Here is a 21,155-nt window from a genome sequence, read left to right on the forward strand (position 1 = left end):
GGCTTCTAATAAATCAATAGAGGGGTCCACAGTAAATCCTGTTTACTATATAATATATTTATACAAAGCTTAAAGCTTTCGTCCATCCTACTGTGGACTTGATCAAGTCCACAGAGGATGACGAAAGCTTTAAGCTTTGTTTATATATAGATAAACAAGGATACTGTGGATCCCTCTATATATATATATATATTATATATATATATAAATATATATATATATATATATATATATATATATATGCTTCAAAAACCTAACCTATCTGGTCCGAAAGCCAGGTTTACGTACATCAGTAATAACTTGTGCATTTTTGTGTTTTTCGGTTTGTTCCTCGATCAAATGGTTACCTTACTTCTTGCATTTTCAAAGCTTTGTTCCTTCTATGTATGAATATGTATATAGTATATATAAATATGGTGTGTATATATATATATATATATATATATATATATATATATATATATAGTGTGTGTGTGTGAGTGAGTGTATAATATAAATACATATTTGAACCTACCCATAGGTTCAAGTAATACCGCCTGATTTGCAGTCAGATTGGTGGTTAGAGCATAGCAGTAGCGTGCTGGAACACGTGAATACTGAGCACAGCCACCCTGATCTGTTCCACGACCATGCCCGTATTGGTTCATCCTCATACATATGTCTCCTCTCTTCTCCTGTGAATGAACACATATATATGTATATATAATAGGAACGAACAGTATGGCCAGCATAAACTTCAGCATTTTTCAGTTAAAACTTTATTTTTATCCATCACCTACGTTTCGGGATACAAATCCTATCGTCAGTGCTAAAAACAGGCAAAAAATTAAAAATCCTATAAATTAGTAAATTATACTTTTAAAAATTATATACAAAAATTATCATAACATCAGTGAAATTCGAATTTTAGATAAAAACAAGATGGTAAATAATTAAACACGAGATTAACAGTAAGGAGCAAAGCTACTAAGCATACGGACATTTTCAGGAGAGAAAAAAATCTGAATATTAACACAAAAACCACACGTGAACATCTGAGAAATTTACATTATTACTAAAGATGTAAAAAATATTTAACATTAATCCTTACAGGCAAAAATTTCTTTATATGATTACAAAAGAAGAAGAAAAAAAAAAATAAAATAAAGGCGAACATAGCAAAAAACAGCGAAACGAGAACTCATGGACAAGACTGAATAAGTTATCATTTATTTCTGACAACAAGGGAAAGCCAAACACAGAAGCGAGAAAGTAGAATGGACGAATGGTCTATTGGGTAATGTTTAATTGTACAGCACTTGAATGGTTGTTGGGGTTGGTGACAACTATTTAATGAAGAGGGACTCGAGAATGGGTAATGACCGGTTATCTATTGTTTGAGATAAGATTTTGAAATGACTGTACTGAATGTTATGTTTATATTTTACTGCATGGTTGCGTATTGCAGAGAATTCGTTCGTGGATAAAACTAATCCTGTTGGGTGACTGACACCCCAATGGCAATCGATGCGAACCTTCAACAGCCGACTGGAATTACCCACATAGGTTCCCAAATTACATTTGGGACAAGTAAACAAATATACTATTGAAGATCGCATCAACTCTGGTAGGATGTCTTAGAACTTGAAGAGACTTCTGATTTTTGAGGGATTCTCGAAGATAAAATTAAATCTAATGTATGGATACATAACTAAGTATGACAGTGAGCTCTCGTTTTACATGTTTATATGTTGAACAAGTCTTTTTTTTGGGTACACTCGTCAAGAAAAGTGAAGATACAGTTTTCATTAGCTTTTGTTCATCGAATTTCCTATATGTTTTTACTAAAAAGACATATTATTGCTAAATTTACTCTAGAATATGAAAATAAACAGCAAATTATATCATATAAGTTAAAGCTGCAAATCAAAACCGTTCAGATACTTAAAAACACGATATATGTCTGAAGTAATTTGAATTTCTCAGATGGATTCGTTCATAGAGATCTGGTAGATAGAATGTGAATTTCTGAGTGAAGTACTATGTATCGCAATGACAATATTTTCTCGTTTTCCTTCATGAACGGGGATATTAATGCTTCATTGTAAGTGGTGGATGCAATTACTTTAGTTTCTACAAACTCATGTTTGTATTTTAAAGCGATTAAAGTTAGCTGACGTCAATGGCAGTCAATGTTGCGACGGCTAAGGTAGGTTGAGCAAATCTAGTTGCATCCACAAGAGCGTTTTCTATGATGTGAGGAGGAGCCCTAGAACTTCAAGCGGGAAAGTGCTAGTCACTGGATACTGGCTTATGTAACGGATTTCACACTGATTACTTTGACGTTGACATGGATCGAATGCTAGTTGCTGTTTACAAAGCTACTGTCTCTAAACATAATTATTTATCAAGGTTAAAGTAGCATGGCAGCTCAAAGATTTTCTGGTTATATGTTCTCATTACAATGCAGCTCGTAGTAGCCTACAGCCCTACACGACTGAATTTCTTTGCCGGGAGGCTGAAAGATCTCCCAACACATCAGCATTTTTTGCACGATATAAAACTTTAATTGCCTGTGCAATACATATTGAATTATTTGTGGTAATAAATATTTTTACTTCACACAGCTTTTTTCGTGAATGATTTGTGGATGAAACCCGATTTTCAAAAGTACAGACTATATCAAGAGAGCAAGAATGACCGCAGCCTGCGTCTGAAATTTCCACGTCTTTTTACAATCTTTGAATGTTACGACAACTGTCGAATGAAATCAAGATTAGGGTATGAATTTCTTAGAGAATTAACTTGAATATTATGAGCCTTCAAATTTTTTCTAGCATAGTGCAGCATGATCTTGGCAGTCACATCACCGTTTCCCAGGTATCTGTGCACCGAGTCACTGCTCTTTCTTCTGCCTTTCCCCTGTCACAAGTCCGTCACCAATACTATAATTCTCTCTCTTTCTCTCTCTCGACTTCTAAAACCTACTTTAAAAATATATATTATCACTCAATCTCCCAAAGAAAATATAATGAAATTAAGAAGTTATAAATAGGACTAAGCTTCCACGTAAGCAGAGTTTGCTATCTCTCTCTCCACTTTTGAAACATTTGGAAAAATATTATTACTTAATCTCTCCAAGTAAATATAATGAATTGAGTATCTATCGATAGGGCTATGCTTGCGCGCTCTCTATCGTCATAATATTTCATTCTTTACTGTATTTTTCCTCACGATTTCCACAAGTACTGCCCAAATTTTAAAACACTTTCTCTCACTGTTTAAGATCCGTCTTTAATTATGTATGAATTTTACGTCAGTTTAGTGTCAAAGATTACTTATAAAAAAGGTTTCACAGTAGGTTTTAAAAAAGGGTGATCGATATTCTACCCTGAACTGACGTTACCAAACCAACATTAACAAATAATATAGAGCCTGTTTTTGCATTCAAGTATAAATGATTATAAGACTTCTACAGAATCTTTATGGTATAAAGTTAATGGAAATCTAGAAAGCAACAAACCAAAGACAATACACGAAAGATGGGAAGCTCAAGCCACAGCCGCATCGGCCGCATACAATTTAGTTCCTGGCATGAAATGAAGATGGCGGTAGCATTTCACCTGCCTACATCGTCTGTTTGTTTACTTTTTCACAAAGCGGGCATTCAATTTCAATCATGAGTGGGCGTAGCCATCATCACCCGTGTGTGGTTTGCAATAGGACGAAAATGATTTTCCCATCTGATTTTTCATGCTTTTCCTCAAATAAAGAAAGGTAATAAAATCATTACATCTGTTACAAAGTACATGATGACTTTTAGAGAAAATGAAGAAATAAAATAGACCAAAGCAAAATTGTAATGTCGGTGCAGTGTTATTCCGAAATATTGGAAAATATTTATAATACGGTGGACGCCTCTAAGCGGAAAGAAAATATATTTACATGTGATTTTCGACTAGAAAAAAATATTTGCCATTTGAAACCCCAACAACCAACCTACCTTCCTGGTAAATGTACATCAGTAGCCTAATCATGTCAACAGTAAACCTAACCATATCAGCGGTACCATAACCATGCCAACAGTTACCTAACCATGTCAACAGTAATTTGCAATGGAAATGAAGCTATCTTGCAAAACATATCAAAATCAACTAGAAAAAACTATATTTTCTTGTCATTCTTGTCAATGTATTTCAAATAAATACCTTAAAGTTATATTTGCATATCCTTGAAAATCTCTAGAAATATGAAATAAACATACCAATTCCTATCACTGTCATACAATTCGTGAATATTGGGTCTCCATGCCTTTTCCAGATAGGCTTCTCACAGCAACTTTGATATACTGTATATATACTGTAGTTATGTTATATTCTCAGCAGCTTACCATTGGGTTGTAGTTATAAATGTTTTACCTTAATTTTTCCATTAATAAGCAACTATTTGCGAAGCCAACCAAAGTTGTTCCATCAGGAAGGATGTATCTTGTGGGAGCATTCATATGGGAGAAGTCATAAGTAGGTTTAGTTGAAGTTAGAGTGACTTACTTTAATTTCAAGTTCACTAACCTTTTAATCTATGATTGAATTTTCCTATATGTATGGATAAAAGCATTCAAAATAAAAGAAAATTACATGCAAACCAGCATATCTGCTCCCACAAAATCCATTCTTACCGTTTCATCTAAGTTTCTGCATTATATGCTCATAATTGTTCAATTTTTTAATGAAATCTTGTAATTGGTACCAACACCCCACATAGTATTCCAAAGTAAATTTACCATTTGGCAGCAAATGTACGCAGTAATACAGTAGTAATAAATTGGCAAAACAAGTTGTGAAAACCTATGATATTTGCTTGTACTGTACATGATGCAAAAAGAAACATGGTTCAAGTCAATTAGAATAATTGTTTAAATTCAAATTTTTTTTAGGAATGTTGCATGCTTCTTGCAGAAATGGCATTTTACTAGAAAATACCAGGCAGAAGTGTTGTTTACATTCCCCTTCATAAAAGGGTGCCAATTGAATATGCATTTTTGAGAACTCTCACAATTGGGCTATGAGATTTTAATAAATTGTTATAAATAGGTTTGTTTCCTATTTGATTTGTGATTTCAATTTTTATTTGCTTTTTATGGAAATTAAGTTAAACCTAGATTTTTGCTTATACAGTATTCTGTAAAATACAGCATTGCATTTGTTATAAAAGGGTACCTTACTTTTTACTACTTTGTTGTTGTACTTTTTTTAGTTTTAACAAAATATTGCTTAACTTTTGCCTAATCAGCATGCAAGTTAAGTCTGCTTTTTCATTTTTGATTTCATATTATTGGTTTTGATCATCCCATGCTTTGTTTGCTATTTAAATTCTGATATATGCATGTTTTGTTTGCATGACTTGTATGACTATTGCATGCAAATGAAGCATGTGCCATTTCTTTTACTTTGTTTATGTTCTTTGCAAGAACATTTGTGTACAGTTGCTTAGGTATGTACAGTATACAATCATAAGCACAAGCCCAAAAAAAGGAAAATAATTACTGTATACATATTGGTGAAATAATAAGATAATATGAGAATAAGTTTGTTTCATTCTAACTGCCCTCTCAATTTTAGATAAAGATACTTAGCAATTAACTGTTACATTAACTGAAGGATTTTATTTAATGATTCAGAAATGCCTAATATATAAGTCATAAGCTATGATAGAGCCCTATAATCATGTTAACAAGCAATATTAATCGATTTAGTATTCAATAATTTATAAAGAGAAGTTTATTGGAGCATAAGAATAAATTTTAACATTTAAAAAAGCCGCGCTACGCCACAGCCGAGTTTTAGTTGAGGGCATAATCAATAGATGGCGCGATCCTGACGGGTTGGATGACGTTTTTTTTAATGGTATAAATAGTCAGTTTCCCATCTTTCGTTTATTGTCTTTGGCAACAAACGCTATGATTTTGAAGCTCCGCCCCCCTTCTAGAGTTGCCAGGTATGGCATTATTGAACAATATATGTCCGAAGATTTATAAAAAACTGTATCTTAACTTTCCTTGCCGAGTGTACATTAAAAGTTAATGCTTTTGGTTTAACAATGTCAATTAAAAACTCTCTCAAGATTTTCTCAGATAGGTGGGATGGATAACAATTTCTGCTAAAATAGTTTTGCAAGAAAATTAATAATTCCTCATTTTATTTTCCCCGTTTTTAGCCCTGAATGGATAAAAATAAAGTTTTAATTGAAAAATGCTGAAGTTTCTCCTGGCCATGCTGTTCCTATTAAAGATCCGACTTTCTAGAAGCGACAATCCCATTCATATGTATGTATGTATATATATATATATATAATATATATATATATATATATATATATATATGTATATATATATAAATATGTGTATATATATAATATATATATATATATAATATATATATATAATATATATATATATATATATATTATATATTATAACAAATGCATTATAGAAATAGCCACAGTGTTTTTTCATATTTTACTTTATTTATCATTATTGCATTCATTTTTAAAAAGAGATGAAAATAAAATTGCTTCTGTTAAGTCAGTTTGCAAATTTAGCAGTGATGCCTATGTGCGTATTCATTTTGTGAAAGAAAAAATAACTTGGCTGGTATTCACACACAACAGAAAAGGGGGAAAAAGCAACTATACTATAAGTGAAGTAAGAAATAAATACTCATTGTTTTAATGAAACATCAGCAAATTAACAGTTTGGGGGGAAAACCTGAAAAAGGGCATAACCTTTAGATTTATAAGTAACTTTTTCAAAAGACTGCTCTGAACAATCCATCATTGAAAAATGGTAACATTACAGGTAAAGAAAAGAAATGTTACACAATAACTGATGCACAGAAGGTTTTCCTGATTTTCTTTTATACCCTACGTATGCGTATTAAAAGTGAGCTCAATGGACGATGTACAATGAACGTATATAAAAAATGAATCTCTTGTAGTATATTCATGTTGTCCATCATGGATTTTAATTTTACTTTCTTTATTCATTTGATTTTATTAATATCTATGAAAAACAAGTAAAAAATGTGCCGAAGTTTCTTCGGTGCAATCGAGTTTTCCATACAGCATACAATGCTGCATGAAACTCTCAGTCGTGGCCCATGAAACTTTCAGCCATGGCACCTACAGCAGTGCCAGACACACGATCATGGCTAACTTTAACCTTAAAGTAAAATCTACTGAGGCTAGAGGGCCACAATTTGGATGAACTATATATCAATTTGCAGCCATTTATCATCAGTAGTTTTTAATATCTGAGGGTGGACAGAAAAAATGCTGACTGACAAACAAATAGTCATCGCTACAGTTTTCTGTAAAAGAAAACTAAAACTAGTGGTTGTATGTGCAGAAAATTCACTTTGAACTACTTCCTGGTCCGAAGCCCAGGATATCTGTGTACAGTATTAGTTGTTCACCTATGTCTGATGTGCATCTCATAACATAGAGATTAGTTCTACCATTTTACTGCTGTTACCTACTTCCTTTTCTTTATACGTATATTATTTTTCATTTCTTTACATACTACAGCATTACTTTCTTATGTTCTTCCCCATTTATTCCTTACATACACACACACACACACACACACACACAAAGCTTTTCTTACCTTACAGAGATAACAAGAGCCACAGTAAAAGTGGTTTTCAACAGCAACACGTTGACCCAGCTTCAGTTCAACGACTCCTTCGCCCAAAGCCACCACCTCTCCCATTGCCTCGTGACCTCAAGGATGAGATGGAGGTCATAAGACCAAAGATGATGAGATAATAAAAAATATGTATATATTCAGTGATGGAATATTTAAAATCAGATACTATTCAAAGTTTGTGAAAAATTACGTTTGGAAATGACTTGACATTTCAGGCATCTTGAATTATTTTGTATTTAGTCAAGTATTATGTCCATTATATGTCCATTACACAGTCCCTCTGCCAACAACAATGAAAACATCAATAATGATAATGAAAATCATAATACATAATATCGCAATCTAGTTCTAGACTATATAAAGGATATCTGTATATTAAGTATGATAATTAAAAATAAGTTATTGTTGGAATTCCCGCAAAGTGAGAATCATAGTGATGTACTGTAAACCTAATTTCATGTTGCTTCTATTGCCCGGGTCCTAAGTATGCATAATAATAATAATGAGAGGTGTAAATTATATAATATGATTCTTATTGATTTTATCCGACTCATTTTGTAATGCAACTCTAAAAATCACATAAAAGGTATCTTTGGAATTTTAGGGAAGTGAGGGTGAATTTGTGACCTAATATTTGAAAATCTAAACATGCTATATAAAATCAGTGACAAATCTGTCATACAAACATTGCTATACGTTACTTATTTAGTATCCTGTATTGGGTATCATGATGGATATGAGTTGTGATTACAATTCTAAGCAAAGAGGATGACTTCAACGAAACGATGTAGGCACAAGTCAAAATCAGTTCTTATATCTCTTGATGGCTGAAGCATTAAGTGAACTGTCACCAGTATACCATCCCAATATATTATAGGTGCGTTTATATGTAATTTCCTTCAGATGTAAGTTATTCTTTGGCTGCAGTAAAGTAAGTTATTTTGGGCTTAATATCCGCAGCAATAAAAATGGCATTTCTTCAGCAGGTGCTAATTTATCATACATATGTACAGTGTAGTACGAGTAACGTGGTATAAATGGAGTTCTCAGCTATCAACAGTCAAAATCAGTCTATCCTGATGCTGAAATGCATGAAGTCTACTGTCACTCACTCACGTACCATCCACAAATGCATAGGTTCGAATCCTTGTCAAGGAAGGTTCACAAATCATTCAGTTCCTTTTGTGTATTTATAAGTTATTTCTGAGACACTGTATATTTGATATTAATGGGTTATTTCTGAACTAACATTTGGAAGTATATAAAATTGTGTATGAAATCAAAGACAAATAAACACGCACGCGCACACACACAGACACACACACGCACGCACATACACACGTATACACACAGACACACACACACACACACACATATATATATATATATATATATATATATATATATATATTATATATATATATATATATATATACATGGATAATGAAAATGTGAATAAACTGTAAATCGTTTGCAATCTAACGTGGAGAGCAAAACTAATTTCAGAATAAAAAAAGTAAAAGCAAATTTGTTCAATTGTATAGTTAACAGCTAACTTGCCTCTTTTGAAGCCTTAATGCAAAATTATGCCAACTTAGTGAGGTTATCTCTGAAATACATATGTTTAGGCAACAATGCCACATAATAGTTCAAATTTTCTTATCTTTAGAAAATTACTACCCAAGAGGGATTTATTCTGGATCAAGACAGATGAGAACTAGTCTTTCATCAACTTATATCAGATCATGTTAGGTAGAGAAAAGGAAAAAAAATCACGCACAACATCATTACCATTAGAGAGAGAGAGAGAGAGAGAGAGAGAGAGAGAGAGAGAGAGAGAGAGAGAGAGAGAGAGAGAGCTGCCTAGGATCAAGCGGGCAGGAATTTTTGAGGGTTCCTATTGATTGGAATATTTTGGTACCAGTAGAAGATGAGCAATTGCCATGAAATTTTTCTGCATTGTTTAATTGTTCTTTGGAAGCCGACGGGTTGGTGCTACCAGTGATACGGTCGACAGAGCTCTTGCTGCACCAACTTTAAAGAATACATCACATCAATGTACGTCTTTTGCTGAGCCAATACTCGTTTCAACATGGCAGTACATCTGTTTCATGACAGTGAAGGTTTCACAAATGTTTGGCGGTACTGACCGCCAAAACACAATATGTCAATACTAACACTATTATGTCAATGCATAAGAAAATTATGTCTATACTAAGAATACGTAACAAGCGTGGTCATATATGTCAAAATAATAATAGAAAATGGGATAGAATCGACAGATTGCCCATCCAACGGTTGGGATTTCACTATAATAATAATAATTATAACGATAATTTATTTAATGAATTACACTCGTATGCAGATTGAACACTCCCCTAAACTCATGTTTTACCTGGTATGAAGGGAAGCGTTGCTATGACGCGGGCTGTTTCATTCCACTTCCAAAGATTAATATCAGAGCCACATATTGCCACCTGAAGAAAAGAACAGATTAAAAACCAACAGATTTGGTATTGAAGAAAAACACCAAGAAGCTTAATCTACCTAAGCACACATGACTGGAATGTCAGTTGAGATCTAAGTTTTCAGGTCAAAACAAAACGTTTTGTTAGTACAGTACTACAATAAAATAGGTGCCACTGACCATGTCTCCTGGTATCGTATAATATATTCCCGCCAAATTTTGCAATACACTGCCAATATTGTGGTAAAACACCTCTGAACCTCTGCCATGAATGTTGGCTACTTTGGGGGTAATACTTAGTTTCAAGATGCGTTACGATTCTTATTGGTATTTATTGTTTGTTTGTTTGTATGGTGCTTTTACGTTGCATGGAACCAGTGGGTTATTCAGCAAAGGGACCAACGGCTTTACGTGACTTTCGAACCACGTCGAGAGTGAATTTCTATCACCAGAAATACACATATCTAACTCCTCAATGGAATGCCCAAGAATCGTACTCGCAGCCACCGAGGTGGCAGGTCAAGACCATACCGATCACGCCACTGAGGCGGTACTTAATAGTAGTGAACACATGAAGATAATTCTTAACTGCAGCTTCTTTCATCTTGTAACAATAGGACGATGGCAAACTCGGACTGATTTGCCGATATAAATGAGTAATTAGATACGTCGAAAGATTTGCAATAACGAGAGAGAGAGAGAGAGAGAGAGAGAGAGAGAGAGAGAGAGAGAGAGAGAGAGCATTATCTTATTGCTCAAATTAAGGGATGCCAGGATGTTTGCATTAACCTAAAAGATCACATTTCCGTGAAGAAAACTGTTGTATTAACATTTAATCATCTGTCTCGCTTTCTAAAGTATATATATATTATATATATATATATACCTATACATTAATATATTATAATATAGTCTATATATATATATTATATATAATAATATTTAGCAATAACTATATGTATATAATATATATTATTTTATGCTACGATATGATATAATGATATAAAGCGTCCTGGCGTTATAAAAGAAACTCCGATATATCGTTGTGTAATGTATAAATATATATATATATATATATATATATATATATATATATATATATATATATATATATATACACCGAAAAGTACTCATTTGTAATAATGATGATAATTTAAATAAAGGTTGTTTTGGTTGTTGATATCCGATTGCAGCATATTATTGGAAGCATTATTATCATATTGGTGCTGTATTACAGAATATAAACATTGTCATCGTACGTCATTTGCATTGTTTACATTCTCAAATTCGGCAAATTGAGTGATACAGACATCTTCATTGCCATTAGTTGCTAAAAGAAATACAATCCGGGCACTTTTTCTTAGAAAATTATTCGATTGCACAGGCAGTAAGCGTGATTTCGCAATGTCAGGGCATCATTGTCGTCTGGCCGTTATTTTCATTCAGCCTCGGGTATAATCTGCACCTTTGATTTACTGGTATTCTTCCTAAAGATCTCCACTCTTGAAGGATGAATAAAAAAGTATTTTATTTATACTTAGGGAAGCCATCATTGAGAATCGCCAGGGTACGGTCAACAATCAGCTGTTTCTCAACTCGGTTGTTTATGCCGGTAGTACTACTAGTTTACAATCGCTTCATTCGAAATGTTATTATTTTTTTTTTAGTTGAGGACGGAGAAGCATCATAGGTACTGAGTCACGGCCGATGAATTGCTCCTATTAGGCTGTTACACTGAAAACATCCAATGCAAAAGCAGAGCAATAGCTACATATTGAAAATAATGATCATTTAATAAAACTTGTTTTACCTCATCTAATCATATTGGATGTAATATCATATATCATATTACAAAATATGAATTGAGCGACCATGTCCACCTGTATTCTGTTTTGTTTACATTTCTTAAGAATGCGTGTAACCGACATCATCACTATCTTTAGCTGCCCAATGGAACTATAAAGGGTCTTATTTATATCATTAAACAGTAGCCGTAAGCAAGGTTCAAGCCTATCATTAATCTAAAGAGCAGATTATTATCATTGTGATAACGGAGAGGAAATGGGTTAGGTTATAAAAAAGCACGAGATCCGACTTCCAGCTTATCTGGGACGGGTACAAAATCTCCCATCACACACGCCTAAGTTGTATACATTTGTCCCTAACTTTTAACATAAATTAAAACGTGCTAAAATCTACGGTCAAAAAGAGCCCTGTTTCACTAATGAAAATCAAAATAAATTGCTATATTTTATTAGAAATAATTTTGAGGTACTGATTAACATGCACATTATTTATTTTTTTACATTTTCATTCTCATAAACAAATCATAAACAACCTATCCTAAAATTCCTGCATCTTTAACTCAACACGAAACACCTTCTTCAGACCTTTTTAGGCTCTCTGTAGACCTTTCCTACACCCCCAACAAGAACAAGAACAATTGAGTAGTTCGAAGGCTTACTCTCCGGGTAAGCGAAAACTGACCAAGCACAGATCGATTACCATAACTTGTAAGTGTATTAAAGATTATATATATATATATATATATATATATATATATATATATCTATACATATATATAGTAATATATATATATATATATATATATTATATATATATATAGATAATATCTAGAGAGAGAGAGAGGAGGAGAGAGAAGAGAGAATTTGGAGACGAGAGAGAGAGAGAGAGAGAGAGAGAGAGAGAGAGAGAGAAATAAACCACTGTTCTTGAACGGCCTGTCTCCTACCTAAGCTTAAAACTCTGGGTCAAATGCTGTAAAATGAAACACTAAAAGAATATAATGCCTAGTAGCAAGACCGACTCTATGTTATTGAAGCTCGTCTTTAAGAAACTCCTTTGAGGCAACAGGATAAAATCTCAATCATTCAAAATCTCATTTCAGCCTCAGAGGTACAGTATATACAATGAAAGGCACAAGTTTACCAATAAATTTCATCTTTATGTCACTAAATTTTATCTATCCAGGATTATTGACTAACTTTTGCCATACATATTTTAACATCTAGGGGTGTCATATCTTAGGACCTACTCTCGAATAGACAGCCCTTTCGTTTCCACACTTAAATGGCTTTTCGGGCCACATCATAAATAAAATGTCGTCCTTCACCTTGTGCTTGGATTAATTATTATTACCTTTTGATATATAATACTGTAAAACGAGCTTGGCAGTGCGTGCTATGCTGCGCTGGAACCCGGCGCTGCCTGTCATGTCTCCCCTTCCTTCCTGCATTTAATACACTTCGTCAACCCATTACTCGACCTCAAAGTTCATATGCTAGTCCCACTGGCATCTTTCCTATACCACTTTCCAGGCCTTTAGCAAGAGGACACAGTGAAAATTCTTTAATAAATTACCCTTTCGACTTTGATGATTACGTCACCAGGACCAGGTTTGGGAACTGGTCTCTTCACTAACTGGTAGCCTTGTCCCTCCGTCTCCTTAACAAGGCACCTCATTTCTGATGGCAAGGACATCTTCCTGAAAAGGGACAAAAATTATTTTCATAATTGTCAATATAGTGAGAAAGGTAGCAGAACATTAGATGCTTTCCAGTAATAACTTGCGCACGTTCATCAAAACTTTAATTGCTGTGATTACACAGCATTCCTTCACTATTTCAGTCCTGCAAAGTCCTTACTACCTTATCCACATCTTGTAACTGCATGCTATTATATAGTTTGTTTACATCTACATATTGTAAAGACTTTCTTTACCCACTGATCACGATCTTGTATCTCATCTAGATTGTAAAGACCTGTGTCAAGACCTTATTTACCCACTAATCACAATCTTGTATCTCATCTAGCTAAGCAGCAAAAATCACATGTATATGTTTGTATGTAGAATTTCCTGGCCTTTCCGCCAATATATAATTCATCAATGTGTGTCCATTATGTCCTTTGTTATTACCATTTTATTGATTGCTAAGAAACGCAAATTCTTCTCTATCTGTGTGCGAGTCGTGGGACCTGGTGGGTCGGGCACTCTGTTTCTGTCCGCACACTGCTATATATATCGCTAGCCCAGGTAATAAATCATCAGTACCCAGTTCTGTTTCATTGAAACCTCACAACTGGTGACCCGAGGAATGACAGTAAACAGTGGTTTTGGCTTTGCCATTAACGGACTCACTATGGCCGCGTGTACCTTCAGAAGCCTTTAACAAAACCATACAGCAACAAAGTTTAGGCTTCTGTAAGCTCCCTCCTCAGAAAACCACCCACACCACTAACGGACTAATTATGGCGTACTTCCCAGGTACGTTCTGGCGTGTTCAAACAGTTTGGCTCTGCCATTTACGATCCACATCAACCGTATTCAGAAAGTCATTAACGGAACCACATGGCGTAGTTCTGACATCTGATTAACCCGAACACCATTAACTGACTAAATACAGTGCTTAATTCACGTTTTGGTGTGAGAATCAAAATGCCAGACACAGAACCCGAAAATCAAACTGAGGACCCACAGATCCTCTACATCCCCCTCACCTTCGAAAACCACGATAACTCAGGCGATAAAGCTGCTGCCATTCTCGTGGCAAAACACTGCATCTTGGTTCCTGTGGGCCAACATCTATTTCTGCGTAGCCAAGGTCACAGACAAAGAAATCAAAGCAGATATCACCATGACGAAGTTGCTTGAGGAAGTGTTTAATAAAATTACACCTTGGCTAGATGCACAGCTGGAAAAGATCAAATACAAAGCCCTATGCAGGAAGCTCACTGAGATGTACTCCATGCCCGTCCCAGAAAGAGCCCAATGCAGCCTGGACCTAATGAACCAGCCCCTGGGGGACGCATCACCCAAGGATGCCTGGGATGAACTACGAGGTCTCCTGATGCTGCCGGACCTCAACGAATCCAGCAAAAGAAGGGAAATCAGTCTATTGTGAGAAATATTCCTGTGCGGCCTTCCTTGGGAGGCGAGGGCGCAAATCATGGAGGTAGACACACTTTCAATGGAGAAACTGGTGGATGTCAGCTGTAAACACCTCCTAGACACTAGAACCTGTCGCTCCCACCCACTCCACACCGGCTCAGGAATGCCAACTGTATGTCTAAATACTTCGCCCTCCTGCATAAATTCCCAGATGTCTTCAAGCCGGAGCTACGCCAGGTGCTGGGAACGCACGCCAAGTACTGCATCTACCAGCACATCACCACCAGAGCCCACCAACACATGCCAAGTTTCGCTGCCTGCCGCCCAAGAAGCTCCAGGACGCTTAACAAGGCATTTGCAGAAATAGAGAGAATGGGTATTTGCAAGAAGGCATCCAGCCCATGGACGTCCCCCCTCCACATGGTGGACAAATCCTGACCATTACCCCTGCGAAACAGGCAGGACCTATCAGGAGCCCTACACGGTGCCAAAATATTTACTAAAATGTATCTACTTAAATCTTATTTTCAGGTGCCAGTACATCCCGATGACGTTCCAAAGATGACCATCATCACGCCTTTTGGAACATATACCTTCTCCTACTCCACCTTCAGCCTCAGGAATGCTGGGGCCACATTCCAACGACTGATGGACAGCATCCTGGGGACCTACCTTTCTGCGTCTGCTACGTGGATGATATCCTGATCTTATCCAGGTCCCTGGAAGGGCACCTGAAACAGGTCTGGGCTGTACTGAAATGCCTTCAGGAGAACAGGTTGATTGCCAAATTCGACAAGTGTTCCTTTGGCGTAGAGAATGTGGACTTCTTGGGATACGAAATCTTAACGGGCGTCCGCCCTATGGCCTCCAAGGCAAAGGCGGTAAACAACTTCCCTACACCGAAGACGATCAAGTCCCTGCAGGAGTTCCTTGACATGGTCAACTACTACCAATTCGTGCTGGACATTCCCCGGAGAGAAGAACCCGGTAGCTGGTGCCCTATCAAGGATTTAAATAAATTTGGTCCACCTGGGCATCGACTGTGAGGACCTGGCAAAGGAACAAGCTGCATACCCCGAAACACCACCTTACCGCATGGCACTCACCACGCTGAAGTGGAAGGATGTGCCAGTAGGAAAGCAGGGATCAACTTCTCTGCAATACCAGCACAGGCCACCCCTGCTCCCTGACAACCGCATCACAAAGGAAGCAGGTATTCGACATCATCCATGGCCTTTCCCATCCATCTGGACGTACAACATGGCCCTGATGACCGAGAAGTTAGTGAGCATGGGATAAAAAAGGATGTGCGGAGATGGGCAAAGAACTGCACAGAGAATCAGGCATCGGAGACTTCCCTCAACAACGAAGACAGTTTGGGCACATTTATGTGGTCATAGGACCTCTGCCCCAATTGGGGGGAGCCAGATACCTCCTAACAGTCATAGACCAGTCTATGAGATGGCCGGAAGCAACACCGATGGCAGAAGCATTTACAAGCGCCTGTGTGGAAACCCTATTATCATGTTGGATAAGCGGTTTCAGTGTGCCGGACGACATCACTATGGATTGGGGCTTGGCATTCCTGTCAGAACTCTGGGTCTCCCTGGCATGCCTGATGGGTATCCGTCGACAGATTAAAGCCAGCTTTCCTGATGGATAACGAAACCCGGAAAGAGATCGGCAGACGTCCGAAAATTCCTCCAAAAAACAAGACCTCAAGCGAATAAACTGATGGCCCGAGACATGGTCGAGGTTGTCCCAGGGGCCGGACGAAAGATGATATCCTGGCAGGCCCGTCGGACGACCCATCAGTCGAGACCGCCCCACAACCTCAAATATCAAGTACTTGGGGACAGCTCCTGATACCAACAAGATCTCGTGATTAACTGAACAAATCTTCCAATTATTCATTATCAATTATGCATTATTTAATTATTCATTATTAACCATTAATAATTGTCTTGGGGGAAGTACATGTAAAGACCTTCTTTACCCCCTGATCACGATCTTGTATCTCCTCTAGATTGTGAAGACCTATGTCAAGCCTTCGTTACCCACTAATCACAGTCTTGTATCCCATCTAGCTAAGCAGCAAGAATCACATGTAGATGTTTGTATGTAGAATTTCATGGCCTTTCCGCCGATATATAATTCATCAATGTATGTCCATTATATCTTTTGTTATTACCATTTTATTATCTGCTAAGAAACACAAATTCTCCTCTATCTGTGTGTAAGTCGCGGGACTCGGGGGTCGGGCACTCCGTTTCCGTCCGCACACTGCTATGTATATCGCGTGCCCAGGTAATAAATCCTCCTATGAGCTGCTCTAGGAGCAAGAGCCCGTGCTGGCATAAGGCCAGCTTAATCTCAAACAACAACAAGTAATAGATCACCGCACTACGGGCTGCTCTATGAGTCAGAGCCCGTGCTGACATAAGACCAGCTTAATCTCAAACAACAACGTAAGAAATCACCTACAAGATGCTCTATGAGCAAAAGCCTGTGCTGGTATAAGGCCAGCTTAATCTCAAACAACTAATAAATCATCAGTACCCAGTTCTGTTTCATTGAGACCTCACACTATCAGTATGATTGTTAATTAATTGGTTTTGAACGGCTACACACAAATGTAATAATAATGTAATAATAAAGTAGAGAATGCCAAGCTTCAAGTCTTCAATTCTAAATAATATATGACACTAGAGTCGGCCTGGGGGTACCTACCATTAAAGGGCTTTGTCATTGGATAAAAAAGGGGTGCATAAGAGAGATTAATACATATAACGGAATAAAAACAGACATTATAGTCTACATATATAATCAGAATAATTAAAGGAAATGACTTAAGATTTGCTTACTTAGCAAAGGAGACGAAATAAAGGAAGGCTAATGCTGGAAAAAGATAATAAAAGATGTATCAACTGCATTTATTCAGGGATTTTAATCGAAAATATTAATTTTGTCAAAACTTAATAAGTTGGAATTAATTGATACCTATCATGTTGATAATTACGCAGTAATCTTTTTGAACTCGTGAATAAGGACTTACCAAATCGATATAAACCTGCCTAATGGTTTTTTTAAAGCACAAATCAGTAAGCCAGGAATACCCACAGTGGCAATATCTGCCTTTATTAATAAGTTTTATATATATATATATAATATATATATATAATATATATAGATATATATATATATATATATATATATGCATGCCTGTGTGCGTATTTACATTCACAGGTTCATTATTCCTAGTTGAGGATATATATCACTTACTACGCTCGAGTAATTCGTATCGCTCTTGAATTTGCAGCATCAATTTGGAGTTTCATTTTTTACCAGTTAAAATAACGAATCCAGTAAATGTACAACACACCTACGTATATGTAAAATATTTTACGAAATAATTTCTACCATACTACAAAAAAAAAAAAAAAAAAAAAAAAAGTACTATCTGGGTTAAAAGCAAAGGAAGCCTTGTTTACAAACAAGCCTCAGCTGAAGCTTCCAAGGCCCACCTGTTCAGGTATACCAACCGCACGCTCTCCCAGTCGAGGTTTGGAACAGGGTCTAAATAAAGACACTGAAACTGTCATGGGGTCCGAGTTCCATAAGTCTACCATACGTGGATGAGGATCAGTCTACCACATGGTAAAATTGAATAACTAAATCTCTGTTGCTTGTTGATAACATAAGTATTGATATTGAATGCTAAATTTCCTCTTTTAAGTGGTTATCTCAGCACAAAACACAATAATTTGTATTTTTTTTCTGTAAACGTTTGCATACAGGTTTAAAGTTTCAGAATCTATGATTATTACACATAAACGTTTTCGCCTGAACTTGCCTACGTGTACAATATCTGATGATTTTAGATCTCATAAAACAAAGAAATTGTAGTATTACAATTCGCGTATCATTAGTAAATATATGAAATTAAACTTCTACAGAGCCGTCAAAAGGCCTGCATTATATTCTTTATAATTGCAAGTACAAAGAAAGAACTGGAGACGAAACTTTATGAGAAAAAATTTAATTTGAAAAACTTTCGTGAACTTCCTTTACCTTAGTTACGAGCTGCGTTGTCCCAGTGGAATCCAAAGACCATCTGACGGACACGACAGGCCCCCGGCGCCACAGCAGACCGAGCGTACCTGCACAGTGAGCTATCGAGTCGATAACTTCAGGAAACTCAGAATGTTTCGGCTTTGACCAGAACTAAAGGTACTCCAACAACGGGTTTAAGGTTGTTGGAGAGTTTAAATCTAAAGCAACAATGCACACTGCATGCTTAATGATTTTAGTTACGTGTAACATATTTTCAAAAAATGACGGCATCTTTACTGTATAACGAAGTTTTACATAATCAGGTTTTGGCAAAATGTTTAGGGTATGATGCTCAACTGTTCAAGATAAGATCAATGTTAGTCAGATTTCTATATCTGAGCCTTACCTTTATCAACACTCAGCAGACAAGATTATTAACACACAACACACACATTATATATATATATATATATATATATATATATATATGTGTGTGTGTGTGTGTGTGTGTGTGTGTGTATGTGTACGTATGTAGATTATATAATATATATATATATATATATATATATATATATATATTATATATATTATATTTATATATAATCTACATACGTACACATACACACACATATATGTATATATATGTATATATATATATATGTATATATATCTATATATATAATATATATATATATATATATATAGGGTTATATATATATATAATGTGCGTGTGTGCAATAGTAACACATAATTAAGGAGCTTTAGTGTCGAACATCCAGAGTAATGAAGCTATCAAATGTTGTAAATATGCTAATCCTAAAAATCACTAGGCATGCAGTGTCCACAACATCTTGCCAGCACTCTAGTGCTTCTTGGGTAATAATGCCTTCCTTTCCAGCACTTCAGTCACTCCACCGACCAGTCATTTATAGGTGTTCCTTTCCCTCATCCTAACACTTCAGAAGTATACACTCTTCAGATGACTCAATTTTCTCGAAAAACGTTGTTTCTGATTCACCCTTTCACCTAAGGTAACCCTCTTCTACATTTCCCAAATTTTCAGTTCTTCTCGCACCATACCTACTACACACACAGACCGTGCAAACTGCTTCAACCTTTATTCTTCCATTGTCAGTCAGCATCCAAACTCCACTTACGTAAAGGGTTGTTGGCCCAACAAACCATTCACACATTCCCACTTTTGCTTCCACATACATTCCGAGTTTCTTCCCAGTATTTTGAAAACAGCCTAATGTTCTCCTTACTTTACATATCCTTTGATTCATGGTTTTTCCTTATTTCACCATTATCTGTGATATTCATTCTGTAAAGACGTCTTCTTTACCCATTAATTACAATCATATACCGCATATATCAACACAACAAGAATTACATGTATATATTTGTATGTAGAATTTCCTGGCCTTTCCGCCAATATATATTTTATCACTGTATGTACATTATGTCTCTTGTTGTTATTTGATTGACTGTTAACAAACACAAACTGCTCTCACTCAGCGTGCGGGTCATGGGAACCTGGGGTCAGCCACTTTGTTTCCATCCGCACGCTGCTATGTATACCTTTTCCCCAGGTAATAAATCAGTCAGTACCCAGTCTGCTTTCTTTGACTCCACAACTGGTGACCCAAGGAGTGACGGTAAACACAGCGGTTTTAGCTTTGCCATTACAGACTCACTACAGCCACTTTTACCTTCAGAAGACGTTAACGGAACCATACAGCAACAAAGTCTAGACCTCTAAAAGCTCCCTCCTTGGAGAACACCCACGCCATTAATGGACTAATTACGGCATGCCTTCTTCAGGTACATTCTGGCGTTCTTGAACGGTTTGGCCCCGCCATTTACGATTCGACCGTATTCAGAAGACATTAACAGAAACACATGGTGTATAGTTTTGACTTCTGACGAATCCCAAACACCTTTACTGGACTAAATACGGTGCTTATTTTGCGTTTTGGCGAGAGTCAAGATGGCAGCAATATCCTGGGCGATGAAACTGCCAACGTTCTCACGGCAAAACA

The 21,155-nt window shown here is 36.2% G+C and overlaps 1 protein-coding gene across 2 annotated transcripts in view; it reads right to left on the reverse strand.

The window, feature by feature from the left end:
• The window catches only part of LOC135219375 (L-threonine 3-dehydrogenase-like), a 75,884-nt gene extending 56,623 nt beyond the window's left edge, over positions 1–19,261 (reverse strand). For both annotated transcript variants that reach the window (XM_064256098.1, XM_064256097.1), the window contains exons 1-5: positions 19,132–19,261; positions 13,533–13,656; positions 10,080–10,161; positions 7,643–7,758; positions 515–674 (exon numbers count right to left, since the gene is read on the reverse strand). In XM_064256098.1, coding sequence (XP_064112168.1) covers positions 515–674; positions 7,643–7,758; positions 10,080–10,161; positions 13,533–13,652 — 478 coding nt within the window. In that variant the 5' untranslated portion in view covers positions 13,653–13,656; positions 19,132–19,261. The remainder of the gene's footprint in view (positions 1–514; positions 675–7,642; positions 7,759–10,079; positions 10,162–13,532; positions 13,657–19,131) is intronic.
• Positions 19,262–21,155: the final 1,894 nt, after the last annotated feature.

This window comes from Macrobrachium nipponense, chromosome 1 (assembly GCF_015104395.2).
Source record: "Macrobrachium nipponense isolate FS-2020 chromosome 1, ASM1510439v2, whole genome shotgun sequence".
NCBI lineage: Eukaryota > Metazoa > Arthropoda > Malacostraca > Decapoda > Palaemonidae > Macrobrachium > Macrobrachium nipponense.